Here is a 26,563-nt window from a genome sequence, read left to right as displayed (position 1 = left end):
ACCAGCGTCCCATCTCCCAACATTTAGCAGTGACATAATGGTCCCAATTTCCTTCCTTGGCACGGGAAGAGCAAGATCCTTTGCACATTTCTCCCAACCAAGCAACAACCAGGTTACATCATGACTTTGGTGGCCGAAGCTCCTCACTTTCCTCCCTCCCCCACCTCAGGAACAATGGCTAACTGTTCTTTTTCCATCTATAAATTTGTCTGAGTTAACAGTTCCCAAGATCTGGCAGCAAGCTGGAGCTGGGAGTGAGCTGAGAGATAGGAGAGTGACAGTCTGAAATGAAACACAGAGCTGCTGGGCCTGCAGCCGTCAGACAGGAGCCTGGCTCCCTCCCTTAAAGATTAGCGAGACTCCTTTGCTGGAGCCCTCCACATTCCCCAAAATCCTAGCAACAAAGTGCTGTCTCTCAGCCGCCAATGAATCATGTGAATTTAACCTTTCACCTGGCCACAAGGAGGTTAATATACGAAAATAGCCTTTTTTTTTTTCTTTTCTTCTTTCCTCCTTTATTGCCTGTAATGGCAGTGGGGAGCGTGGTGAAAACCTGCGTGGCTAGAAAGGCTCTGGAGGTGGTTTTGCATCACAGGTCTTTGCTCACAAGTTCCAGGTTGACTTTGCCAGCTCCAGCACACCAGCGCAGCACACGCAGGCTCCAGTTTATTCAAGGAAATAGTTTCCATTTCACAGTATGGAAGATTTTTGCCTCTCATTGAATGACCAGTGGCTCACTGTGCCCTTCAGCTTCAACCCCACAAGCATTTACATGCACAAGGAACAGGATACACAACATATACCCCGGTGTGGCCAGGGCCTGAGTCACTGTCTGTTCCCTCCTGCTCCTGCCCCCAGCAAAAGTCCTGGAGAACATCCCAGGCTGTGTCTGGTCCTCACCCCCTGCAAGATGCTGAGCCTCTCCCAGGGCTGGATGTCCTGCCTGGGCTGGATATCTTTGTCATTTGGGTTTGGGGCAAAGTTGAATCCCACAGAGTCCCCCGTCAGGTCAATGTGGAGACCACAGTGAGCCCATCTGCAAAAAAAAAAAGAGGTGGTTTATCCCTTAAGGACTACTCGCTGCAGCCCTGGCCCGTGCCTGCTGGCCCTGCCATCATCAGCCTGAGGATTTCATGACTGAAACTTGGAGCTTTATGTTATATCAATCTGGAAGGAAAATGAATTTTAAACAATAGGGGCCAAAATCACACAAGCAAATGTCACTTTTAGGGGTCATGTGCCAAGTTAGCCATATTAGGGGGGCATACATTGCAGTCTGCACTTCGTACCCTCAAATATTGAAGGAAGCGGGGTGATTTTTGTGGTTGTTATTGGTTTGTGAGCAGATGGAAGAATGGCTGAGACTGAAGCATCCCCATACAATGGGTCCACAGAGGAGAGCAGGCAACATCAGCTCTATGGGACTTCTTTTATTTTCCACTCCAGTGAGATCTTTATGGGCTAAGGAAGAAAAGAGGATCTCAGAGTAAGAGGGGGAAAGATTTTAAATACTTCCCCCACCCATCTCTCACAGCCCCATTTCTCAAGAGCCACTGCCACACGCATATAACACGAGATAAATATATTTTGGCAGAGCCCACTGTTTATTTAACCCTTTTGAGACACAGCCCTCTGGCATCCCCTCACTTCTCCAGGCACAAAATCCTGCTGCCCTTGGCTGGCTGGCCTGGGGCAGCTCAGTCCTTGCCCACAGCCCCTTTTTGCTGGGGCCTCCCCCAGCTTTGGCCGTATCCATCACTTCTCTCTCCTCTCCAGCACTGCTCCACGAATCAACCTGACCTTGGCTGCAGCAGGCACCTGAGCCTGGTCCCGGGGCAGGGGCCAAGTCACCCTTTGGAGACTGGGTAGGAAGGGGCTGTGGGGAGTATGGAGGGAGGGATGTTAATCAGGGGATGGGGACCACAGATGCAGATCGGGAGATGCAGACCTGGGGATGCAAACCCTGCTGGTCCTCTCCGATCCATCCCTGCCATTCACAGCCCAACAGGTAGGGGGTAGTAGGCACGGGGGAACTTGGTCTTCCCCCAGGCAGCTCGTCCTTTCTTCCGAATGTTCAATTTGGGGCCGCGGGCTGAGCTGGGAAGCAGCCCGATGCTCCTCATCGGGGTTGCAGGGAGGAAATACTCGGCAGCGGGGTAGTCGGTGCAGAGCATCCCGAAACAGGCCCTGTCCCTGCTGCTGGGCTGGCTGAGCCCCGCCGCGGGGCACCGGCTTAGACTCGGCTCTAACATCGGGGTTCGCCGCCAGCCGCACCCCCGAGGGCAGCGGGCTTGAGATCTGCCTCCGAGCCCGGAGGAGGATGCTGCAGCCCGCAGGAGGCAGAGGGAGGAGTGGGGACATATTTAGTTAATTGCCACCTCTCGATGCACCGAGGGGGAACGCCAACCCGCGGTTCCCCACTTAGGGTGCACATTGCCGTGCCCGGTGCAGCAGGAACGGGTACGCTTCTGTCCTCCTTTCTCCACTTCACTTTTTTTCCCTTGATTTTCTTTGAGGGGAGAGAGAGGGGGAGCTAAAATCTCCCCTTGGGGACCTCGCAGGACGCTCCCACGCGTCCGCCCCTTCGCAGGACTCACAAATCAGCCGGAGCGGGATTAGGGCCGAGGGGCCGGGGCGCCGGGCAGTCTGTCCCGGCCCGGGGGAGCCTCACCTGGAGGGGTCAGGGCTCCCTCGGGAGCCGCGCCGTGCCGAGACGCACCGGCCCCGCTCAGATGCAGCCGGAGCTAAACTCTGCCTGAACGGGGGGAACGGTGAACGGGGACCCCTTCCTAACTCACTCTCTCCTCCCAAAAAGTGGCTGTATCCCCCTGGAAGAGCTGATCCAGGTCCTATCCAGCCCATCTGAAAGACCGTGAGCCTGGCAAGGGATGTGCGTCGGTGGTAAAGCCGTCGGGGTGTCACCGTGGTCTCCCAAAAGACCTTCCCTCTTGACCCCCGCCCCGGCCGGGGCTGGAAGAGAGGGACTGTGGCCTCCTCCGGGGGGTTCGGGGATCACCTGCCCCTGCGGTGGTGTTCGGATATTTGTGCCCGTCTAAGCCTCGCCGTGAACTGGGTCCAGGGTAGAGTTGTCCGGCACCCTGTACTCGGCTGCCACGTCGGAGGTGCCCGCGGCGGGACAGGGAGCGGCAGGGCCCCCCTGCCTGTCCCCACGGGAGGCTGCCTGCGCAGCCCGGGCTCCCCGTGTCCCGCGCCCCAGAGTGACGTCCATGGGCGCAGTGCGAGGGCTGCGGATGGGGCATCGCCTCTGGCACCGGTGCCACGATGGCACTTCCCTCCCGCTTCACCTAAAGATTCGCCCACACCGGGCCTTCCTCAACGGGGGACCTCCGCACCCCCCGCCTGGCCCCGGTTACCATGCACAGACCAGACTCCTACAAACGCCCAAACCGCAGAGATAGGGAAGCACGGTGTGAGCACCGGGTGCGGCTCCCCCACCCCCTGGGCAACCCCACGCAGGCTTCACGGATGGGTGGCACAAGACCAGGCCAGTCCCCTCCTGGGACCGGAATATGGGTCCAATCCAACGGCGACTCTCGACTCTGACGCTGAAACCCCCCCGGTGTCGGAGCACCTGTCCGTAGTGCTGCTCCGCGTCCGCGGGCACTGCCTTGCGCGGCAGCGGGAGGGATCGTCGAACCCGTCGCCCTTCTCCATGGCCTCGGGTCTCCGCTGCCCGGCAGGGCAACAGCAGGGCAGCCCCGGCACTACCGGGAGCTGAGCTAACGCTACTGCCGTAAGAAAGTGGGTTGAAAAACTGGTAAAAAGAAAAATGGGTCTGAGCACAGACACCGAACATGTCCACGGGCAGATTTTCGCTCACGGCAGTTTTCTCCGATGTGAACGCGCTCCCGGGGTAAATCCCTCCGGATTTCAGCAGCGCCTCGTTTCTTTCGACGTTTTCACATTTATTTGAACTCCAGAAGCGATGGGAGGGGGCAGTTCGAACGCGTTAAGAAAAAATAAATATCACAATTAAATAACAATTTGAAATTGAAAAGCCTGCAAACCCACCCATCCCCACGGTTTCACCCCGCTTTTAACAACAGAAACGAAACGAAGGAAGCTCCGGCGGTGGCTCAGCCACAGACACGGAGGGGTTGGGGCCGGTTTTCCGCGGGGACGTTTCTGCCCGTGCCGCCGCGGGGCTCGCTGAGCAGGAGCCTCCCCTGTCTGTTATCCCCCGTTTGTTATTTTCTTTTTCTAACGCTAATTTTCCTATTTTATTTTTTCTTCTGATTTTTCTTCTGATTTTTTAAAATTAATATATTTTTTCCTTTTATTTCCTTTATTTCTTCCTTTATTTTTGTCTTTTGCTCTGCGGGTACAGGGATACACTGCGAGCCGTAAACGGCCGCTTTCGCGAGCAAATAAATACATCTCCAAGCAGTTGCGTTGCATTATTCCGAGGGAAATAGCTGGCATTCCTGCACCAGTTTATTTTGGAGCTGAAATTTCCCACCCTTCCCGCAGCGCTGATCCCAGCGGAGCCGGAGCTGGATGGGCTCCCCCGGGCGCCGGGACCCCGCTCAGCCCGGGTTCCTGGGGCCGAGCAGGGCCTGATCCTGTCGGTAGTGCCCTGCAGGCGGCAAAGTTCTGTCCGGCCGTGAGTGGAACAAGCGGTGGGTGAGACTCGACGAGGCTTTTTTTCCTCCATTTCTCCAAGGAGAAGAGAAACGGCCCCTTGGGGCAAAGGCGCAAAAATTCCCTCGCACGCCCCGGAGGCAAAATGCGATAACGATTAAATTATCTCCTCGCTTCGGTGGCGGGTGAGGCCCAGCCCCGCTGCTCCGTACTGGAGGAGAATTAAATCGGTCAAATTACCCGGGCTAAATGGCTAGAAGGGACCAAGTGCTCCTTCCCCTCCTGCCGTCCCTTCCCGGGGTCGCGCCGACGGGGAAAACCGGGAACAGCGATTTTGCTGCCGTCGCAAGGCCAGAGCCGCTGGGCCGGGGAGGAGGATTCTCTCCGCTACCCCCGCACTGGGGAAGAGCAGAATCCCTGCAAGCGGGGCAGCCCGGGGCCCGACGGCTCCGACGGGACGGTGAGGACCCGGAGATCTGCTCTCCGCAGCGGCCCTGACGGGCAGAGCCGCCTTGAGCCCCGGGCAAGGCCGGGCCGGAGAGGCTGCAAGCGTCAGTCCAGCTTCGCAAGGACCGTGGGCCGCTTGAGAAAAGCAGGGCGGGCTGGGGGGCATGTTGGCGAGACCCCCCCTTCCCTGTTAGTATCGGTTTTATTGAAAAGCAGAACTAGAGCACTCGCTCGGGGCAGAAAACCGCCTGTCCACGTCCCCGAAACCCCCGCCGGAAAAATTTCGGTGTGTTCCCCAGCATCCACCGACGGCCTGGGAGCATCGGGGTGTCGGAGAGACCCCCGGAAACACAGCGAGGCCTGGAATAGAGGGAGCCACCCCTTGCCCCTCCCTGGGGGGCGGGCGGACACCTCCAGCCTTACGGGGGTGTCAGCCAGGGAGTACGGGGCACCCTCAGGGCCGCATCCTGTCCCCACTCCGCCCGGCGCCCGCGGCCCCGCGCCAGGGGGGAGCCGGCGGGCGCGTCCCCCCCGCCGGGAGCGGAGCCGGTGGGACTTATCCAGTGCCCCCCCCATATCGGGAGGCGCCCAATCCTGGCCGGGACCGGGGCTACCCCGCCGGTCGTCACGTGGGCCGGGCCACACCGGGGCCCGCCGTAAAGAGCCGCCGCCGCCTTTGCCGCCGCCACTTCCCCGCCGGGCTCAGCCAGGGACGCACCCACGGGAGACGGCGGTAGCGGGAGGGGAGGGACTCGGGGAGAGCAGCCCCTGTCTGCCAGCGAGTCCTGGTTGTTTTGGGATTTTCTCCTCCCTCCCCCGTAAACTTTATTCTATTTTTGTTACTACTATTATTTTTATTTTCCTGGGATACCCCTGGATGGTCTGAGTGCAGCTTCATGCCCACCTGGGCCATGCCCGGCTCTGCTCCCGGTCCGCTGCCATGTAAGTACCTGTGCGGGAGGAGCGGCCCGGGAGGGGGGCCGGGGGCGGGATGCTCTTGCGGTGCTCCACGGCTTCCTCCGCACGGAGAGGCCTGCCTGAGGGTCATTTCATTTTTTAACAAGAAAGCGGCAGCGCTAGTGGATGTGGGACACCGGGGATGCCCCAGGTCCGGGCCGCTACCCAGAGCCGCCGGGACCCCCCTCCCGCCTGACCTGGGCGCCCCAAGGGCCGCGGCGCTGCCGGCCGCCTCCCCGCCAGCAAGGCCCCGAGACGCAGTCCAGGCCTGGGGCTTGGAAAAAAATAAAAGACGGGAAGGGGAGTACTTTTGGGGAGGAAAAAAAAAAAAAAAAAAAAGAAGCTTTTTTTTGTTTGGTGGTGTTGGTTTTTTTTTCCGACCTTTTGGAAGTGCCCAGGCGGGCGGCGGGGCGCTGGGAAGGTGCCGGCGGGGCCGCTTCCCGCTGCGCGGAGGTTATTTGTCGCTGTGGCTCGGCCGCTGCCCTCGGCCCGGCGCCGCGGGTTTCCCTGCGGGACGAACTGACCAGAGGAAAGTTTAAATAAAAAGAAAAAAAATACAAATTACAACTCCTGCTTGAGGCACGGAAGAGGCGCTTTCGCCGCGGGAAACGCCGGCGGGTGCGAAGGGCCCCGGGTCCGGGTTTGCCGGGTTCTCAGCCTGCGGCTCTCGACTCTTTCTCCCCAGGTTCCTCTGAGTGAGTCCCTCGGCAACGTCGGGGCGCAGCCGGCCGGGCCCTGAGCAGCCGCCGCCGCCGCCGAGGACGGAACATGTATCAGGGTCTGGCCCTCGCCCCCAACCATGGCCAGTCGGCTTATTCCCACGACTCCAGCAACTTCCTCCACTCGTCGGCCGGTTCGCCCGTCTACGTGCCCACCACCCGGGTACCCTCCGTCCTTCAGACGTTGCCCTACCTGCAAAGCTGCGAACCGCACCAGAGTCACCTCTCCAGCCCCCCGGGATGGGGGCAGAGCAGTGGCGAGGCCGCTCCTTTCAACGCCGGCAGCCCCCACCCGCCGTCGGGTTTCTCCTACTCGCACAGCCCGCCAGGCAGCAGCCCCCCGGGCCGCGACGGCGCCTACCAGGGGTCCCTGCTGCTGGGCGGCGGGGGCCGGGAGCAATACGGCAACGCCTTGGTGCGCTCCGTTAACGGGTCCTACTCCAGCCCCTACCCCGCCTACGTGACCCCCGAGATACCGCCTTCCTGGACGGCCGGACACTTCGAGAGCAGTGTCCTGCACAGCCTGCAGACGAGACAGGCGGCTTTACCCGGCCGCAGGTCCACCTTCGGTAAGGTCGCCGTCGCCCCTCACCGTCGCCTCGGGGCGCGGGCTCGTTTCCCGGCTCTCGGCGCCGGGTCGTAGCCATTCCCATTCCCGTTTCCTCGGTGTGTTGGTGGCCCGGCCCCGGGTTGAGCTGCCATCCCCGACGGGAAAGCAGGGGATGACTTTTTCCAGGGATGGAGAGATGGTTTGGGCACGCGGCGTGTGTGGCTGACCCTGGACAGAGGTGGTGGGTGTGGGGGTGTGTGTGTGACACGAAGGGCAACGACCACGTCTCAAAGGAGAGCAATTCCCCCGCAGGACAGAGGAACAGAGACGGTTCAACCCTTTCCCTCCCCACCCCCGCGATATCTCCTTCTCACAATATCGACTTTGTGCCTGTGCTTCAATACTTACCCTTGTGTTTAAATTAGCGGGGCAGATTTATAGCTCCCTCCCTTTTAAGTAATTTATTGTGGTAAATTAGTTTATATTTGAACAGACTCTCGGTCTCCTAATTCTCCTTCTCCCAAACAGGTCCGCAGCTGCATGGCTCTGCGGCCTTTGGAGAGACATTGAAATGCACTCAGGCGTTGAACAATAAACCTCACTTCAATTCGTTTGCATCGACACCGGACAGTCCTTTTAAACCAAGCCCTGAGCAAATAAAATTTGGGGCTTGATTTAAAAGGGCTCTCCGTGCGCAGGGTTTATAACCCCGGGGGTATTTCACCATCCTCCTCCGGCTGTGGTTTGCAAAATCCTTTAAAAGCCACTTCAAGATCTCAGCCGCGTTATCATCTTTACTGCGGTGGACCGAATTATCTTATCTTTACCCCAAGAACAAAGTTAAACCAGGGAAGCAGCTCCTCTCCCCTCCGAGCTGCTTCCCCGGCTCGGCTTTTCCTCCCATGCCGGAGGTGCTCGGGAGCAATTTCTTTCTAGGATTTTCTCTTTGTCTGGGAAAATCCGTTGCGTTGTGCGAGAAGGGATCTCCCCGGTCCTGCCGAGGGAGGTGGTGGCGCGGAAATGTCTTTTGCGCTTTGAATCTGGTGGTTTGGGATCCGGAATAGTGGCCGCCGTTCTCTCTGCCGTTTATTATTTGCTCTTGAATAGTGTAAACTGCTCTTAAGTAGCGTAAACTATTCTCTATTTTTTTTTTTTTCACTAATGTATTGTTGAGCCTTTTTTTTTTTTGTACTTTTTATATTTTATTTTTATTTTCCATTTTCCCTTTGTGATTTTTGTTCTTTTTCCTTTTCGTTTCGATGGATCATTATTAATACGATCGAAGATAAAAAGAAAAAAAAAATGAGACCATATTTTTCTTCGAAAAAAAATAACATTCCAGGCAGAGGAATTTATTTCAAAAAGAGACAGAAAAGCGGCAGGAGGGAAAAGACGGACTCTCTCGATTGAGAGTTTTGCTCCGGGCTGCCCGTTCCCCGAGGAGCCGCGCTCGGGGCAGAAAGGGACCGGGCGGCTCCGCGGCTTCTTCACGGGGCTTTCGGAGGGGGAGAAAAGCGAGGAAGAGCCGCTGTAGCAGGAGTTTGAGGGAGGGGAAGTGTCGAGGATGGTGTCCGGGGGAGCCCCGCGGTTGCCAGCCCGGCCGGAGTGGGGCGAGCGGAGCCGCAGCCCGGGCGTTGCTCCGCGGGCAGCCCGGAGCCCGGACCAGGGACCAACGCAACTCTTTGGAAATTAGGAAAATCTCCCCATTTTGCCTTCCTCCTCATCATTTATTTTTTCGCAACTCGGGCTGTGCCTGGTGTGGGGTAACACCACGCTCTCCCGCTGATGGGCTCCCTGCCCGATCCCATCGGAGGGAGACCCCAGCCGCCCTCAGCACTTTGAGGTCTGTTAGGGAAGAAATGGGGAATATTCTAGTTTTGAGCAAAATCTTAAAAAATTAAGGTGTAGAGGGAAGAAAAGGGGTTGTTCCTCACTTTGCAAGCTGGCGATAAATTCCCACCAGGCAGGGATGTTCCCTTACAGAGAAGCAGCGGGGCACAGAGGATTTTGGGAACCCTCTCCTACAGGGTCCCCATGGGTGGCCTTGTCCGGTGGGGACAGCTCCTGACCTTCATGTCTTGGGTGTCTCTTCCAGACTACCTGGAGGAGTTCCCCGGGGACGGCCGGGAGTGCGTGAACTGCGGGGCCATGTCCACGCCGCTCTGGAGGAAGGACGGCACCGGGCACTACCTGTGCAACGCCTGCGGGCTCTACCACAAAATGAACGGCATCAACCGGCCACTCAAGCCACAGAAGAGGCTGGTAAGAGGGGGAAACCCCACAGGGATCCCCCACTCCACCCGGGAGGTGGCTGGAGAGCAGGAGCCGGGGGGCTGTTGCGCTGTCTGCTCTGTCGCGGTCTCTGCACTTTGTGTTAGGCCCTGTTTGACCTTCAGTTCTCCCACAAACAAAATGCTGCCAGTGCTGGAAGGAGCCTCTTCTTGTGGGGCAGAGCTGGCTGGAGGAAGGGAGTGAAGTCGGAGAGTGGGCAGCACAGGGACAGGGCAGGAGGGACCAGAGGGGTCCCAGGGCTGCATGGAGGGGCTGCGCCGCAGCCAAGCAGGGGCTGATCAGCCCTGCCCACGATATGGGGCTCTCTGGGCTTCCCCTGGCTCTGTTCCTACATTGTGCATTGCTTTTTATTCTATAATAGTGATGATTATTTCCTAGTTCTTCATGCAGACGCGAATGGTCTAGGCAGGGTTGAACAGGAGACATGGCTGATCCTGAGCTGGTCCAGGCAGGTTTGCGGCCGATCATGATGGGAGCAGGATGAGGCTCATTCCCCCACTGCCTTCACCCACCTGCCTAAGAGGGAAGTTTGGGGTTTGGTGGTTCTTGGTTTCTCTGCAGGTTAAGGCATTAATTCCCCCCACTCAATGTGATATTTGGCTTTGTCCAATTCCAATTCCAATTGAAATTCCACAGTGAGAGAGCAAAGGCTCCTCTTTTTTTTTCTTTTTTTGTGGAGTCGCTTTGGGATGTTTAAATTTGGTGGTAACAGCTTCGGTTTCAGCGCCTGTTGTCAGAAGCCGTCCTTACAAACAGGATGTTTGTCGGAGCTGTGCGGCGGGACAGCTGGGAGCTCCTTTTGCTTTCACTTGGGGTGTACTCATGCAGTTATTTTTTTTTTTACATTGCAAAACAAATTATTAGCAATAACCCAATAGTGACAAATTTCTGCATAAGAAAGCCATAAAAAGCCCCCATAAGCTGGGATTGAGCAAGATGTTTCTTTTTGATTCCGATCCCGGAAATGAGGCTCCAGATTTGCAAAATGAAATGAGCGGCGGCTACGTGGAAAATCACCCTGTTTTGTTTATCACATGAAAATCGAAGCATTTCTGTGAGACGTTTTGCGTTATCCAACAGGATTTGCTTCTCTCACCAAAGCCCTCCTGGTCTCCTTTAATATAACGCCATTAATTCCGCACCGCAGCAGCAGGCTCTGCTCACTGCTGTGCTGCGAATCTCAGAGTTACACTGTTGATTTCTTCAGAGCAAATACAATCCGTGACTTGAGAGATCAGTGCAAACCAGTTTATACCCAACTCCACATTTTGGACTGGCATCAAAATGTGGCACTGGATGAATTTTAGGGGTTTTTTTTAACAGCTCTTCCCAAAAGGAATTGGAGAGATCTTGTTGCTATTCGGTATTTTAATTCGGTAAGGGAAGGGAGACAGCCCTGCATTGCCTGCACCCTGTATGTAGCACCCATGAAGAACTTTTCAGCAAATATTTCAGCAGAGTTTTCAAGTGGAGAATGCTAGTTTGTAAAATTAAAACCGTTTCCCAGGGACAAGCAAAGCTTGCCGGGAATTATCAAAGAACTTACAAGCTTTTAAATTGTTATTTTTGCTATCAATACAATAATGATAAAGCCCAAATAAAAGAGCTGATTCTTATTCAGGGGAAACATTTCAATAAGTTTGAAATACCTGAGGGGATTTCATTCTATGGATTAGAAAAGAGGCTGCAATTTTGACTTTCTATTCTGACTTTGGAATGAAACATTTCAAAATCTCGGATTTTCCCAAGGGTTTGGAATGTCATGTTGCAACAAGTTCTGCCCCATCAGAGGACGGAGGATCCACTGATGATCAGCAAGAGGGTGCCAGGCGTGATCTGCAAATCCGCCACCGAGGGAGCGACCTGCACTCCTGTGGCTTGGCATGTTTCTTCCCTCAAACGATTTCCATGGCAGGGAATATTTTCCTAGCCCATAATCTCCCCGTATGGGCTGGATTGGAGCAGAGTGGTGAACGCAGTGACACACAATTGAAAGAAATGATGAAATTGGCTGTTTTGTGATGCAGTGAAATACAGACACAGGGAGGAAAAATGGTTGCTTTTGTCCTTTACGTTACGACCTTTGTTCTGTAAGTAGATGCCACACTGGGAGTTATTCTGACTTCTGTTTTCACAAAGCAAAGTCCTACTGAAAGCCCCGAAGAACACAACGTGACCCAGATAACACTGCGGGAATGACGTCCTGCAGCTCAGTAGTGCTTGTGTGTGAGAGTGTGTAGTGTAGTTTCCAGTTCATTTTTTGTTTCTTTTTTTTTGAGACAGGGCAACATCCCTTTTGCAGCAGGGACAGCCGTTTTGCTATGGCCTGTGCCTTGATTCAAAGCACCGTGGCTTTTGGCAGAAAGTATTTATCTTAGAGGAGGATGGGAGCAGCACTTAATTTTAGGCAGTATCTTTCTAGCCAAAGTTTCTTGGTGCATTTCACAAGATGATACCTTGGACACAGTCCTAAAAGCCAGATCACTTTTACCATCCAGGAGCAGTTAGTGGAGGTGGATGGCTCCATTCTTGCCTGTGCGATTCCCCCATGTCAGGATCAGAGCTGCACTGCACGGTGCAGCACACGGCGGGGGTTGGGGGGCAGATAGAGCAGCGTCCTGTGCTCAGCAGCTCCCACACCGTCCTAAGTTGAAGGACTAATCTGGAGTTGAGTTTTGCCAGCTTGGCTCAGCGGGTATTTTTTCAGCCTGTCCTTTTTTACAGTTTGCAATGCATAGTGAGTTTGGTGACACTTTTGGGGAAGGTGGGGATGGGGCTGATCACAGCCCTGGGATGATTAGGACCTCAGAGCCATGCAGCATATGTGCTGTGTGCCTTGGCTTTCTCCTGGACATCAGTTCTTGCTGCTTCCTCATCCTCCAAGGTGCAGGTTTGCCCAGAGCTGTGGTAACAAAGGCAAATCTCAAGAGATGCTGCTTCCTTTGGCTCTGAGCCTCAATCCGCCCAGTTGCAGGAGCTGAGCTTGGGTATGTCAGCACGCTTGGCTGCAACCTCTTTCCTATCAGCTCCAGGTCCCCTCTATCTTGCTGGCAGGGAGGACAGAGAAGCGTTGATTAAATCTGAAGGTTCAGAGGCTTCTTTTTTTCCTGTGAGACCCTGTGGTTTCATTACCACCTTTGAAAAGGAGGAGAAGCAAAGTCTCTGACAGCTTCGGACTGCCTTGAAGGATCTGCCCTGCTGGCACTAAATTTTTTGGGCTCTCCAAGTAGTGCTCACACACGATCGATTCAATAGGCATCAGCTCACCGTTCCTTGAGCTTATCAGCAGCACTTGGCTGTCAAACCAGGTCTGTGAAGGGTTTTTGTTTGAGTGTATGCTGCATTTGTATAAATAAACACTGGAGCACAATGTTGAAGTCAACAACTTCCTAGACAAGGTCAGAACGATACAAAGGCAGACGGGTGGAGGCAGGCAGAAATGCATTTTCTTTTAAGGGAACTGCTGGGAAACCAGCAATAATGTATTGTACTCTCGTCCTTCAGTGACCAACAGTAACCTTGACTGTCTCTGTTGTTAAGCTGGCAGGTTGTGCTACAGGACCAAGTTTGCATGGGGTTTGGGGGGTTTAAATTGTAATATTTGGCTGCGGAGGGTGGTTTGTGGTCTCCATGGATCTGAGAGATGATGTGCAGGAGACACAGAAGACACGAGTCGCTGCCCATGAGCGGGTGGCAACAATGTGCTGGCAAGACAGGCAGAATTCTGGCAGAGCTGCCATTGCCCTTGGGCCACTGGAGCCACAGATCTGGTTGCCACCTCATCTGCAAGCCGTGGTCAAACCATTCTATGAGACAGGGACAGTGTGTCCCTCACTTCTAGGGACCTGTGGTGGCCCAGAAATCTCAGGGCTTTCCAAAGGGCTTTGTGTTGGCCTTTCTCCATCAGCAGGCGATGGCAGATCTCACAGTGCCAGGCACCGCAGGGCTCAGCACCTCCAAATTCCCCTCCGCACCCACAGCAGGAGCTGGACCTCAGAGCCCTCACACCCATGGGCTGCTCATCCCTCCCTCCACCCCCATCAGGGCTGAGGTCCCTCCTGGCCACAGGGATGGATGACACAGCCCCAGCAGCTGGAAGACTTTCAGGCAGCTCTGTAGCTGCTCCAGGATCTTGCTGTGACGCCACGTCCCATATGAAGGACAAGGGTTGTTGTCCCTTGCTCTGTGCCAGGCTTGTCAGCTCACACCTCAGTGTATTATTATTTTTGCCTGGTTATTTCTTGAAAGCTAAATGATTTCCAAAGAAATACTCTTATTAGCAAATAGTTGCTGGGACCTCTTTGCTGAGCAACAAGTGAATCAAAGCTTGGGCATGTCACTTGTGTCTCTTGAAACTAAAAGCAGAGCTTTATTTGACCGCTAACCTTGTAAAAACATGTCATTTTTATTCCTACTCTTCCCACTTCATTTGTTATATTGCTCAGTCATGATATCAAGTAATAATGGAAGAATAAACAAACAGGGAGTTCTTTATTGCCCGCATCACCTCTCTTCTGCCTTTGAGAGGAATCAAAGTGATTTTTCTCAAGGCTGAAGAACGTATTCAAACACCTGGATGTGGAGAGTCTGTGGTATTACTTATGTCACTAATATCTTATACTTAGTGAAGGCTTTTATTAAAATAGTTTCAATACCTGGTGTTAAGAGACTTTCAAATGAAATGCCTGTTGAGCTGATGAGCCTGTATTTAGACACTTGTGAATTTTCCAGTGGCTCAGAGTACAGTTGTCAGAAATGAGTTTGCTGCTTCTGCCAGAATATTTTCCCTCTCCATTTGGCAGTATTAACATCTAAGAGCCAGCAATCACTGCTCTCACCAAATATGTCATTAATTAATGTTTACATGGTGTTTCTGCAGCCTGGAAGAGAACAGATTATCTGCGAGACGTGCAAAGAATAAGCTCCCTGGTCCCATCATGGGCCAGTTCAGTTCAGTCCTGCTCAGTTCAGCCAATTGATTCCAATTGTCTTAAACCAGAGATTAGTTGGGATGTTGCTAACTTTAGCAGTAGTTCTGAGTGCAGAAAACAGAAGAAGAGTTCACTTAAAGCATGAGAAGTTTTGTTCATGTGCTTAAAGCCTGTCTGGCATTTTCCATCTCCTTCTCCATCTGAGTGGATCTACTGGAAGAAAGTTTTCTGTGCTCTGAGTTTTGATCACTTCCAGCAGATTTGCTGAAAGTTTGTGTGTTGCAAGGATATTTGCCAGGTTTATCAAGCTCCGTTAAAAAAAGCACTTGCAAATTAGAGTGATCTCATTTGAATGTAATTTCTTTGATCTGAATTTGGCTATCATCCGTGTTTCGCATTTTCCAAGAAACTTGTGTAATTGGAGATTTTATTTGTATATGAAAGGAAACTTCCCAATTAATCATGCTTATGTGTACATTCATGTTTGTTTGCTTGTTTTTAAGTCTTCATCTAGACGTGCTGGCCTATGTTGCACTAACTGCCACACAACCAATACCACCCTCTGGAGAAGGAATGCCGAAGGGGAGCCCGTCTGCAACGCCTGTGGCTTGTACATGAAGCTCCATGGGGTAAGGACCATGTCTATGCTGGGAGGGACCCTTTGGGTGCTGGGATCACCACCAAGTAGGTTCAGGATATTAAGCACCAGCCTCTAGGCTGGACCCAGAAGAGCCATAATTCAGTCCTGTCTCCTTGAACAGTTAAAAGCTCAGTCTACTGAGGTTCTCCAGGGTAAAGCTAAGGGGATTCTGGAATAGTCTCAGGAGGTATCTGCACAGAGGGGAGATTTTTGGCACTGAGTAGCTCTTAATTAGGTTGTTGTCAAGTTACTCTCCAAAAAGAAAGCTTACCAGGTTCCAGTAGCTGGAGACTGAAGCTCCCCAATCTCAAACTGGAGATAAGGGCTATATTTCTTATAGATGTGGTGATTAAGAATGTGTGAAGGATGCTAAGGACTCCACATGGAGGCTGGCTGATGACATCCACAGAGGATGGGAATTGTTGATAACACGTCCATCAGCCAAAGACGAGACTTCATCCCTCCATAAGGCCTTTTTAAACTTCTGCGATAAAGGTTAAAGTCTCTTTATCCCATGAGCCATGTAGGGTCTCAGTCTGGCATTGTAATTTAATAAGGTGCTGTCATAAAGGTCACTAATAAATCAAGAAAAGGAAAATAGGAAATAAAGGAAAACTTTGTGGGAAAGCCTTAGCTGTTAGCCTTATACATCTCCCAGCCAAGGCCTGCTGCAGAGAAAAATAGCACTTAGTGAAGGACAAGGACTTTAGGTGCTTTGCATGAGCTACAGCACATAAATAGGAGAGCAACATGTGTGGAAAGGAGCTAAGTAAAATACAATATTAATGATTCTAAACTTTATGAATGTCAAGGTACCACGACCTCTGGCCATGAAAAAGGAAAGCATCCAGACAAGGAAAAGGAAGCCTAAAAACACTACCAAAGGCAAAACCTCAACAGGTACAGTGCTGCTATCATCCGTCACAGGTGCTTGGAGTAAAATCCACCGCAACACTTCTTCTTCAAGAAATTACAATAACTAGAACACATTATTGTGAATTTTTGCCTGATGATTACTTTAGGTGCAAGGCCTGTATTTATGCCTAGACCTCACGTGGAAGGAGGACGCTGGGTGGGAAATCTCAACAGTGTCATATTCCCGTGAGGTTCCTCTGTGCTGTAGACATCCAGTTTCAGCCCAGCAGCGTTCATGTTCAAGCAGATCTGGGCTAAACTGAGTAACGGGAAAAAACAGGGCTGGGAATGGTATATTAAAGAGTTGAGGAGAAGGTATCATAACACATTCAACATTAGCCCATTCGTCCTGTACCAGGACCAGCACTACCAGGCTGTGAAAGGCTGCTCCTCCTCCAGCATCTTGGCAGCCAAATACAAAGCCTTACCCTGACAGAGATATGATGGAGAAAGAGAACAGTAGATTCATGCGATGAGATGTGATATTAGCCATTAAAATACAAATTTACTTAAAAGCAGATTTGTGTTATGTTGCTTCATCGTCCTGTACCGATTTTCTTCCAGGGTCTACAACTTCAGCCACTAACTCCCCTTCTTCCATCACCAACTCAGACAGCACAGTCACTTTAAAGTCAGAGCCCAGTGCGACCTCGCAGTATCCTGGGCAAACCATCGTGTCAGTGTCCCAGGTAAGGCACAGGGACCCACATCCATTGTCTTCTGGAGTGGATGCTCCATGCACCTCAATAGACCTGGGGGGAGCTTGATGATATTGAGCAATTCGTTGGTTGTGTTGGCGGCCAGTAGCCTGATGGACCGCCTCAGACAGAGAAAAGTGGGGAGCACGAGCCAAGATTTTGCAGACTGGGAAGGACTCCAGCCTGTTGGCTCCCCATCAGCTATTCCATCTTGCAGTGGGGAAATGGGAGGTCCAAGCCCTGCTGCTGCAGAGGCAGTTGGTGAGGAACCAGCTCTGGTGCAGGGCTGGGTTTAGTTCCCATCTCCTGCCATGAAATCCTGGGAATTACAACCCCATCGAGCTGGTGTGATCATCCCAAGGTGGAAACCTCTGTAGCTCCTATGAAATGTCTTCCAGGACATACATTATCTGTGCTTTATAGCCCTGAGGTGCTCAGTGCTCACAGAGCTGTGATACTGTGATACTGTCAGAGACACCTGATTGCAAGACTGTACTTCTGCAATGAGGATTTATTTGCTGTTTTATCTTGACTGAGGAAAAAGTGCCCCTAAATCAACCCACACACCAAAATTTTGTGATCCAGCTCTATCTTTAGGCTGGGCCTAAGCCCTCCCCGAGCTGGACATACATATATGTAGGGGAAGCTCAGCTCCAGCACCCAAGTGCCTGGTGTGTTTTATGGGAGAGGGATTTTTTTTTGGCTGAAACTGATAAACCTGATTTGTCCCACACTCTTAAAAATTTACTCATGCCTAGAGATCTCCAAACTGGACATGTTTAGTCAATAAATAAATACAGATGGGCCCCGGGATGTCTCCTTCTGGTGTGTTCCTTGTGCTTGCTGGGGATGAAGCACCTTTTATGCCCAGCTCCAGGCTGCTCTGAAGAGCAGCAGTAGCTTCAGGGATAACCCACCATGTCCATAATCTATCCAAGTCCCACCACCACCTTACAACAAGGGTGACAGTGACCTATTGGCTAATAACAGGCTTTCTGATGACTTTCTTCTTCCCTTCCCAAGCAGACACAGAGCCAGTCGGACGAGGTGCTGGCCAGCAGCCACGGCGAGTTCAAATTCGAGCCCGAGGACTACACCTTCTCACCCACCACCATGGCCCCGCAGCCCGGGCTGAGCATGCCACTCCGGCAGGACTCCTGGTGTGCCCTGGCACTCGCCTAGAAACCCCCCACCTCCAGCAAAAAGCCTCGGGACCAACATTTTGGCTGGCCCTTCAAACGTCTGATGGGCAGGAGGACGGGCTGCCCTGGCGCTTTGGGACTGCAGGGTGTCGAGCTGTGGCCACAGGACGGGTTTCTGTTGGAGGATGCTCATGGAAAATGCTGGCTGGATGGGGTCGGGATGGTCCCGCTGTGGCACCAGCTCCCCAAAAAGCTCATCCACATCCGGAGAAACCCAGGATTGTCTCCCCGAGGCTGGAGTCCTGGGGCCACATCTGTTTTCCTGGGGAAAGCCTTCTTCCTTTGAGATGAAACCAGCAAATAAATGCATCGCAGAATCTATGTTTATTCACAGTGATTTCTCCCTCCTATGACTCCTCTGTGTGCAATTTATTCCACTTTCCAATAAAGACTGTAATAACATGGCACAAAATAACTTAATTTTATTAAAATGTAAACTGTGTGGCCTCCCTTATGTTTTATTGGCCACAATAGGAAGAAAAGAGGAAAAAAAAAGTAACGGTTGTTTTAAACATTTGCTGTTTTATATTAAAAATGATCATCTCTATAGAGTGTTAGCTTCTGAAGCGTTTAGCGTATCAACACTGAGCTGATGAGTCATACATGAAATAAACACACTGCTCTTCCCTTTCCAGCTCCAAACAAAGATTTTTTTAATTATTATTTTAGGCAAACCACATGACAAAAATGGTCAAAACCTCCTAATAATAAAAGAATACTGAAATGTTGTTTTTCTTTTGTATTTCCTGATCACTTCTGATATTGCCAACTCTGAGCATTAGAAAACCAGAAGTCAGTCTTCCAAAAGTTAAGAGAAGGGTTTGAGGGACTGAAAAATAAAGGATGCGTTGAAGGTGTATTTGTTTGCATCCAGTTTGGGGGATATTTTGCATGGAGGATTTCCAGCTTTCTCCCATGTATGGTAGAGATTCTTTTTTAATTATTTTAATGAAAGCCAAATAGAAAATAATTTCTGGGAGTTGAGCTGTAGCAAAATATCATTAGTGATGCAAAACCCACACCACACTTCCTAAAGCTGACAACAGCACGTATTTATGGCTTCTCGGAGCTGCCCCAGGGAGGTGGGAAAAGGGGAGATATGCTCTGCTGGGGACATGCAAAGGTCCTGAAGCTCCCGAGGAGCCCAGGGTGAGGAGAAGACCATGGCAAGAAGGGGACATGAGTGGGAAATGAAGGGGAGCAAGGTCATTAAGTTACTTCTATGGCCTGCTTCGTTTGTTATTTCTAAATAAAATCCCCAGCCTGGCTGGACAGCTATTTATGGCCAGGAAGCTGTCAAGTAATAGTTCCTTAATATAGAAGTTGACCTGTCCAGGGCTTCCTGGAGCAACTCTTCCTCTTGTCAGAAGAGATGGATCGTTTGATTTTTATTATAAACAACAAGCTAAAGATGATCAGGGAGAGTGAATCTGACATCAAGGCACAACTCAGCTGAGATGGAGGATGATGCTTCCCACTGTGTAGCCCTTGCTGGAGGGAAGGAGATGCTCCAGGCCTGGGGAGCATCAGTCCCCTCCAGTGCTGCCATCGCTCAGCGGCTTGTCCCTCAACGTAGCTCTGTGCAGCTCTTGGGGGGTTCAAGCCATCCTTTTATCAAAGTCCATGGCTGAAAACTGTCTTTGGAGGAGTATTTCTTGTGCCTCCAGAGCTTCGTCAGCAGTTTGAGTCATGCCAAGCTCCAGTGCTGGGGCAGGGGCTGTCACGGAGGGACATGCCTCCAGCGCTGGGCTGGCAGTGGCACACCATATTTGCATGGCCAGGCTCTCACCACAGATCCACATCTCCACCGTTTGTTTTTCCACTCTCTGGCCTGCCAACATCTGCAGCAGAGCCGGGCAAAGCCGTGCAGCAGATAAGCCAGCAGCAGAGGGCTGGCGGGGTGACACCGTCCCCAAATCCAGCCCAAACTGTGCCTCTGGGAGTCAGGAAAATGGGTGATGTGGGCCAGGCTCAGACTACCTGCAGGCACTCAAGATGACATGTCAGGACATGACCGGGCAGGATGGAGCAGGAACTCTGGGCATAGTGTAACACTCCTGGGCAGCTCCCCAAACCCCAAGTTTGCAGGCAAAAAAAAGGCAGCGCAACACAAGCTGTGGCAAGTTGATTTCTACGGACAATGGCAGGGGGTCCTTGCTTTTTCGTCTATGTGACCCCGAGGGGGAATGTTATTTTAAAGGCAAACAAGAAGACCCAAACAATGCCAAGATGTTGACACCAGTGGCTCCAGAGGTTTTATTTATTGCCTGTTGGTAACTGTCGACCGGGTGTTGGGATGCTCTGGGGGCTGGTGGCTGATGAAATGAGGCAGAGGGACAAGAAATGAAATATCCAGGACGTGTGTAATTTTTCCTTCCTGCTCGCTTTCTGCACTCACTGGACGGCATCATCCACAACACTGTTTTTTCATTTCTTAGGGGCGTCTTCTAACATTTCATTCCCATCCCCAAGGCAGGAACCACCCCTGCAGACTTCTGACTCCTGATCAGCCCTAACAGGAGAGGGGAACCTTCCGTTGCTCCTGCTCCTCACATCCCCAGAGGAACCAGCCCCCCGGGATGTTCACCCTATGGAGGTCTCAGCCTTGCAGCAGCCACATCCAGGGGGACCCATGCTCCTTCCAGCCATTATATTCCCAACCTGCCATTTTGAAGGCCTTCCCTAGGGGGTCCACATCACTTTATATCCCTCTTTACACAGCAAAGAGGAGCATTTGCCCCAATAGGTGTGAACAGAAAACACGGGAAATTTTGGGTCTTCCCAACTCACGCTACCCAGGCATGGTGCGTATTTGCTCTCCTACAGGTTTGGTGTCTTGTGGACAACTATTATCTTTACTGTTGTTGTACAGCTGCCTCAGAGCTATCAATTGCCTTTGTTCAAAGGTCACCTGCCCAGATGATTTTACAACACGACTACAATGATCTGTTCCATTTTGCACTTTATACTAATGCCACAGTGATTTTTCCCAAGTCAGCGAGTGAGTAATGAAGCACTTGAGCCTATAAACACATGTTGTTCTTGTTTATGATCATATTAATAGCACAATAAAATCATTGCTTACCCAAGCAGTTGCTTTCAAAAAAAAAAGTTTGTTTCTTTGTGAGTTCCGCATGGAAAATGGAAAGTTGTGGTTTAATTTCTGCTGGATGCCCTAAAGTCCTAGACTCTCTAATGGGGTGTCACTTTTACATTGGAGCACAGAGAGCCATCGTTCTTTCTGCATTGCGCACAGAAGTCTTCAGCACAACTTGTGTGGCAGCTCAGCTGCTGACTGAGCTCTGCCTGAACTGCAGCCACCACCCAGCTGGCAGATAGGCTCGGTTCTAAGTTTGCACAGGCTTTGGGGATGCCCCAGGTGAAGCTGTCCACCAAAGTCTCTGATTAGGCTGATTTGTGCCAGCTGAGGAACAAGCCCATCATGGTTATAAGAGGATGTGAGCATCAAGCTTCCCTTTCTTCATCCCAGTGTGTGCACTGGGATGTGAAGCACTGTGTGAACCCAGGAGGTTTTTTCCCCAGAAGAAAAGGGTGGAGTCAAGTCTGTGACCAGGTACAGCGGTGCTATAGGGGCTGGTGGGGGTGTAGGGGTCCTGGTGCTGATATTTTGATACTTTTGATGGTATAGAGAAACAAATTCACTGTTATTTCTCAGTCTTCATCCCCTGCTCCTCTCCAATGTTTTTTATTGCTAAGCTGGTTGTGTACCAGTGAGGAAAACAGCCCATTGCTTTCCAGGTCAATGTGCTGCAGTAATTAAGTGTCCAGGCTATTTACTTGTGCAGCAGCTAAACCAGAGCCAAATATTCCTTCTCACCATTGTATGCATAGGAGAAGAAAACAAACAGCACTGCTCCTTTCATCACATCAGGTGGTCCTCCATGGAGAAAGCTTTGTAGCCAGGGGTTGGTAGGAGGTGGTATCTCCAAAGAACATCTCCTGTTCAGCATCAAATTTACATTGAATAACCCAAAAGACACTTAATGAGGAGCAGTAACACCTTTTGCAAAGTGGTTACTTCAAGGAAGCTTTTCCTCAAGGGGAAGCTTGGTGAGCACCAGAACATACCATAAAAGCTCTTGTTAAAGGGAGTTTATCCCCAGGCTGTTATCATTGAAAACCCCAGATCCTGTATTTTACTAAAATTTCTACCTAAGACTACCATGTCATGGATACAATAGATGATGAGAGGAAAGAAGGAGAACAGTGTTAGACTGTCTTTATAGTCAAACTTGGCAAAAAACCAGCTTTATCTACAGTGTTCTAATGCCAATGGGACTGTCAGCATTTACCAGCCTTTTCCTGTTCTTGCAGGCTCTTCAATGTCATTAGAAAATGCATTAGTATTGGAATTTAAAGAAAGATTTTTATAACACATATTTCTACAGGAGTGTTAAATGTGGCCGAGAGTGGTGTTAGAGTCCGAGCTGTGTCCGGGGCCAGTTCCTCAGCTGACACAAGGTAAAAGCACTGGTCTCCCATATAAATATTTAACCTCATTAACAGGATGCTATTCGTGTTTCCTGATGACCCAGAAGAAAACAGGAGAAAGTGGGAAAACTTTATCATTCAAGTAGTAAAGTCTGTCTTGGGTACAAAACTAGCTGCTTTGTGCCTGTGAAAGCTTTGGGAACCCTCTTCTCAGAATGAGTGCAAATAAAAGCACACACAGGGGAAAGGATGGATAGGAAAGAGTAGAATGAGTGTGCTTCTTATTTTATTTTTTTTTTCTCCAAACCAAGCAAATAGCTTAAAGCAAACCCTGCTGGAAACTTCCAGCCCTTGTCCCAGTATCACCTGTGTTTCCATTTCCTCTGCTCCAGGGCAAGGCACGGGATTGACCCTCCTGTGGGACCTCCTGAGAGCCTGAATGGGAGGAAAGGAGAGGTGAGCACGGAGCGGGGCCCTGATGTCGCTGTTATTTCAGGTGTCGGTATCATTCTTCCCATCTGTTCAGTCTTTGCTTGTAATAAAGAAGAATAGCTCTAGTTCGTGAAATGAATGGAAATGACGGGTGTTTAGCTGCAGGAGCCCACTAAAACATCGACTGGAGCAGTGCTTAATCTGCTTTTAGTGATGTGCCCGTACCGAGACGGGTAGAAAAACAGTGCTGGAGACACCACCCCTCTGTGCACGAGCAGGAGGAGTAAGGTGAGCGGCAAGGTGGAATCTGCAGTGTTAATCATTCACTCTGAGTATGATGGAGGCTTTAATAGATGCTCTGTGTGTGTATAGGGACCTGTAAGCCTAAGTGTTAAATGGGGAAGCTGCAGCTCAAAGGGTAGCATAAAGTGGCCTTTGGGGGAGGCAGTTTATTCAGATCCACTTTTTTGTTGTTTTGTGGGAACACATTCCCTTCACCATGAGTCAGTGTGGGTGGGGCCTGCAGGGTGATTGTCACTCCTGAGCTTGACCTTGTCATCTTTCCTCCCCGATTAATGATGCCTCAGCACCAGACAGGAGCAGAGGACTTCCATGGATGGTGGTGACTAATGGTGAGCATTCAGGAATAATGGTGGTGGCTGAGCCTCCATGAGAGTTCCCTTGTAAAGGTGTAAGCTTGTTCTGCTGTCTCACAGCATTTTAAACCTATTATGTCATCATGAATATGATATGTACATATTATTTCTATATTTAATAATACAAATACAGTAACAAAGCAAGATTTGGGATTGACTTGACACTTGAATGTAGCTGAAAGTGATGGCCTCACCTTCCTTTGATTGGAACATGTGATAAATAGGGACTGTCATTCCTCCATAACCAAGTTCATCCCACTCAACAGCATCCAAGACCTCACTGCCTGTAGCTTGGGCTGCTGGCTGCAGCCATGTTTCAGGTCATGCCCCAAAACTGGCTTTCCCCAGGAGCAAATCCTTCCTGCATGCTAGAAGGATCTTGCAGTTCCACAAGAGTCTGTGGAAAGTCTATGATATGAACCAAGGGTAAAGGGATATTGTACCTGGATGTGTTTCTCTCTTGGTGCATTGCAGATCTTGCATCCACAGAAGAGGATCTGTGAGCATGAGCCTTGTGTGCCAGCTTGGCCCCATGCTCTACATCCAAGGTAAATGGACCTGCAGAGTCTGTGGCTTCCAGGAAAGGCCCAAAGCATGAAAGGCCACACAGCTTCTCTCAGAGGAGACTGAGGACCCAGCAAAGCTGCTCCAGAAGTATCTCTCCCTGAAGTTGGTATCATCAATATTCCTGTAGTGGGCTTAGCTATATGACCAGGAGTGACTGACAGTGGCTTGAGTTTTGTTTTTAAATCATACACCTTTGCCTCACATTAAAGCGTGATTAGAAAGGATTTAGCAATTTAAAACATTAATAATGGGTAGCTCATTTCTGAGCAGCAAGTTTTAATAACAGTGCTCCTTCTCAGGTTGACTGTGTTCTAGGTTATCGACTTTGACGTTGCTGCTTGCCCTTTAGATAAAGATGCAGAATTGGGCTTCATGTTGCTTTCTTTCCCCTGTTGTGTGGAGTTCCCTGGGCACCCCCATTTCAGAGCCTGTGTTACTTTTGCAGAGCTAATGCCAGTAAACCTGGGAAGAGCCATATCTGCCCCACCACTTTGAAGCTGCATGGTTGGGAGAGCAGGAGCAGCACCCTGGGTGCTCACAGGCAGGGAGCACTTGGCCTGTCCTTGTCTCCCACCCCTGGAAATTTGTACCTATTCTTAAAACAAAGTTGTAGGCAGGAAAAGCGTTGTACAATTTTGGGGGATGACAGCCAGGGCAGATTGGAGACAGCAGCAGCTGGTTTGAGATGTTGGCACTTTTCCTCCTTGGGAGCTCCAGGTTTCAGAAGGTCTCTGCACTTGCACAAAGTGGTTTTTCTTAAACTTTTTAAAGCCTATGGTTGCTCTGAAATGAAGATACCTCTTGGCTTTTCTTTTCTGGCTTGGTTTGTGCATCACCAATCATTTTAGTTAAAGTGGTGTCAATGGGGCTTGTAACATAACCACAAAATCAGTTACATCTGGAGTGGGTTGAGCAAAGTCACCAGGGACGGAGTTTCTTTTGTTTTTTGAAGGCAGACAGAATAAATGGCAAGCAAACCCCCTTGCGTCTGCAGGACTCAAAGCCAAAAATAAAACCACAATAGCATCTATGTTTTCCAGTTGAAATAACTGTCTTCTACTCTTAAAATTAAATTCAGTTTTGATTTTTCAAAGCAAAACAGGCTAGGGATCAGTCTATAATTAGTAGGAAATTGGTTTGGATTGAATAGGAATCTACTTATCTCTTCATCAGAAACCAAATCTAACCAGAACCAAAACCCAATTTGAGGCTTATAATGTTGTGTTTTGTTTTGTTTTTTAACTTGATATTGAAGTGCTTCTGAATTTCCCACTGACATCCAAAACCAAGAGGAGAAAAAAAATAAGTCAGGGAGAAATCCTCATGATTTCTCAGAACTAGGAAATCTGGGGACTTCCTTGAGGGGGTTTCTTGGGAGACTGACATGCTTTTTGTTATCACTGATGCCTTTTTTGAGGTGCTCAGTCGGCCTGCAGAAAACACCACAAATGTTTAGGTTATTTTTCCATATTGGGTCAGTCTGCTCCAATGTGTTAATTCATTAAGCACGCTGCATTCCTGTTAATTGCCAGCTTGGGTCTAAGCTTCAGCCACCTTGGAGTGTATCCTTGGAGTGGAGGCTTATCTTGTGAGCTTCCTGAGTCTGCAGAATTGAATGAAAGTCTCACCAGGAAAAGTGGTTTGTTTTGCTTTTAGTTTGTTTTGTAAGAAAGCTGAGAATTTCCCTTCCCAGCCAAGTCTGAATTGACCGCTGAGAAGAGAGAACCTCAGGAGTTTCAATGGTTCAGATCCTCAGGCTCTCTAGACGTGCTAATTTATCTTTTTTGTTGTTTTGTTTTGGTTTTCAATAAATCTATCTATGCATTGTGAATCCTTCACTGAAACTGAGTATTAATTCAGTTCTAATTTGAAAAGTGACTGCGAATATACTGTCCTGTTTTCAGTTGATTTCCTTCACTTGCCCAGAGAGATTTTTGGTAAAATATTGGTAAAATGTTCAATCTCTATCAGAGTTTCAGCTTGGTTCATCACCTTTAACTCTACAGTGTCGAGGGCACTTTCTGGTGTCATCCTCACGCAAGAGGTCATTGTCACATCCACACTTGGCTGCAATGCTGCAAAGTGACATGACCAAGGTCCAACCGGAGATCGGTGGCAGAGAATGGCCCTGGTTTTGTCATGGAATTAGGGTAAAAAACATCTATATGGTAAAGTTTGGCTTGTCAGTAGGATATTTACACCACTGAGGTGATGCCCAAACCAAAACCTCATCTATCTATAAAGAAATCCTGCAAAGGCTGATATGTAGTAAAGAAAACTGTTGTCTAGCAGGCGGACCACCAATCTTCTGTGCCCAGTAGTCTTCGTAAAAAAGAACATTCAGGGCTGAAAGGCAGCAAGGTTCCTCTATTTCAGAACAAAAAGGGGTTTTGTTGGGGGGAGAAAAATAGACTAAATTTGGAAAACACTCAATAACAGAGTTGCCTTAATTTAACAACAGCTTTTATTAGATTGCGCTTGTCCAATGAGATTAATGGACTTT

General features: G+C 50.3%; 1 protein-coding gene across 1 annotated transcript; it reads left to right on the top strand.

Annotated features, from left to right (window-relative positions):
* Positions 1-5,953: 5,953 nt before the first annotated feature.
* GATA5 (GATA binding protein 5) lies at positions 5,954-17,933 on the top strand (the record flags this gene model as incomplete). Its single annotated transcript, XM_080354832.1, has 6 exons — positions 5,954-7,294; positions 9,371-9,537; positions 15,002-15,127; positions 15,951-16,038; positions 16,618-16,742; positions 17,778-17,933. Exons 1-6 carry the CDS (start codon positions 6,775-6,777, stop codon positions 17,931-17,933), a joined length of 1,182 nt encoding a protein of 393 aa, XP_080210958.1. The 5' UTR covers positions 5,954-6,774.
* Between the last annotated feature and the right edge of the window lie 8,630 nt (positions 17,934-26,563).

This window comes from Nesoenas mayeri (genome assembly GCF_963082525.1).
Source record: "Nesoenas mayeri genome assembly, chromosome: 16".
Lineage (NCBI taxonomy): Eukaryota > Metazoa > Chordata > Aves > Columbiformes > Columbidae > Nesoenas > Nesoenas mayeri.
Note: the sequence above shows the minus strand (reverse complement) of the source record. Positions and strands in the feature narration are given on the sequence as shown.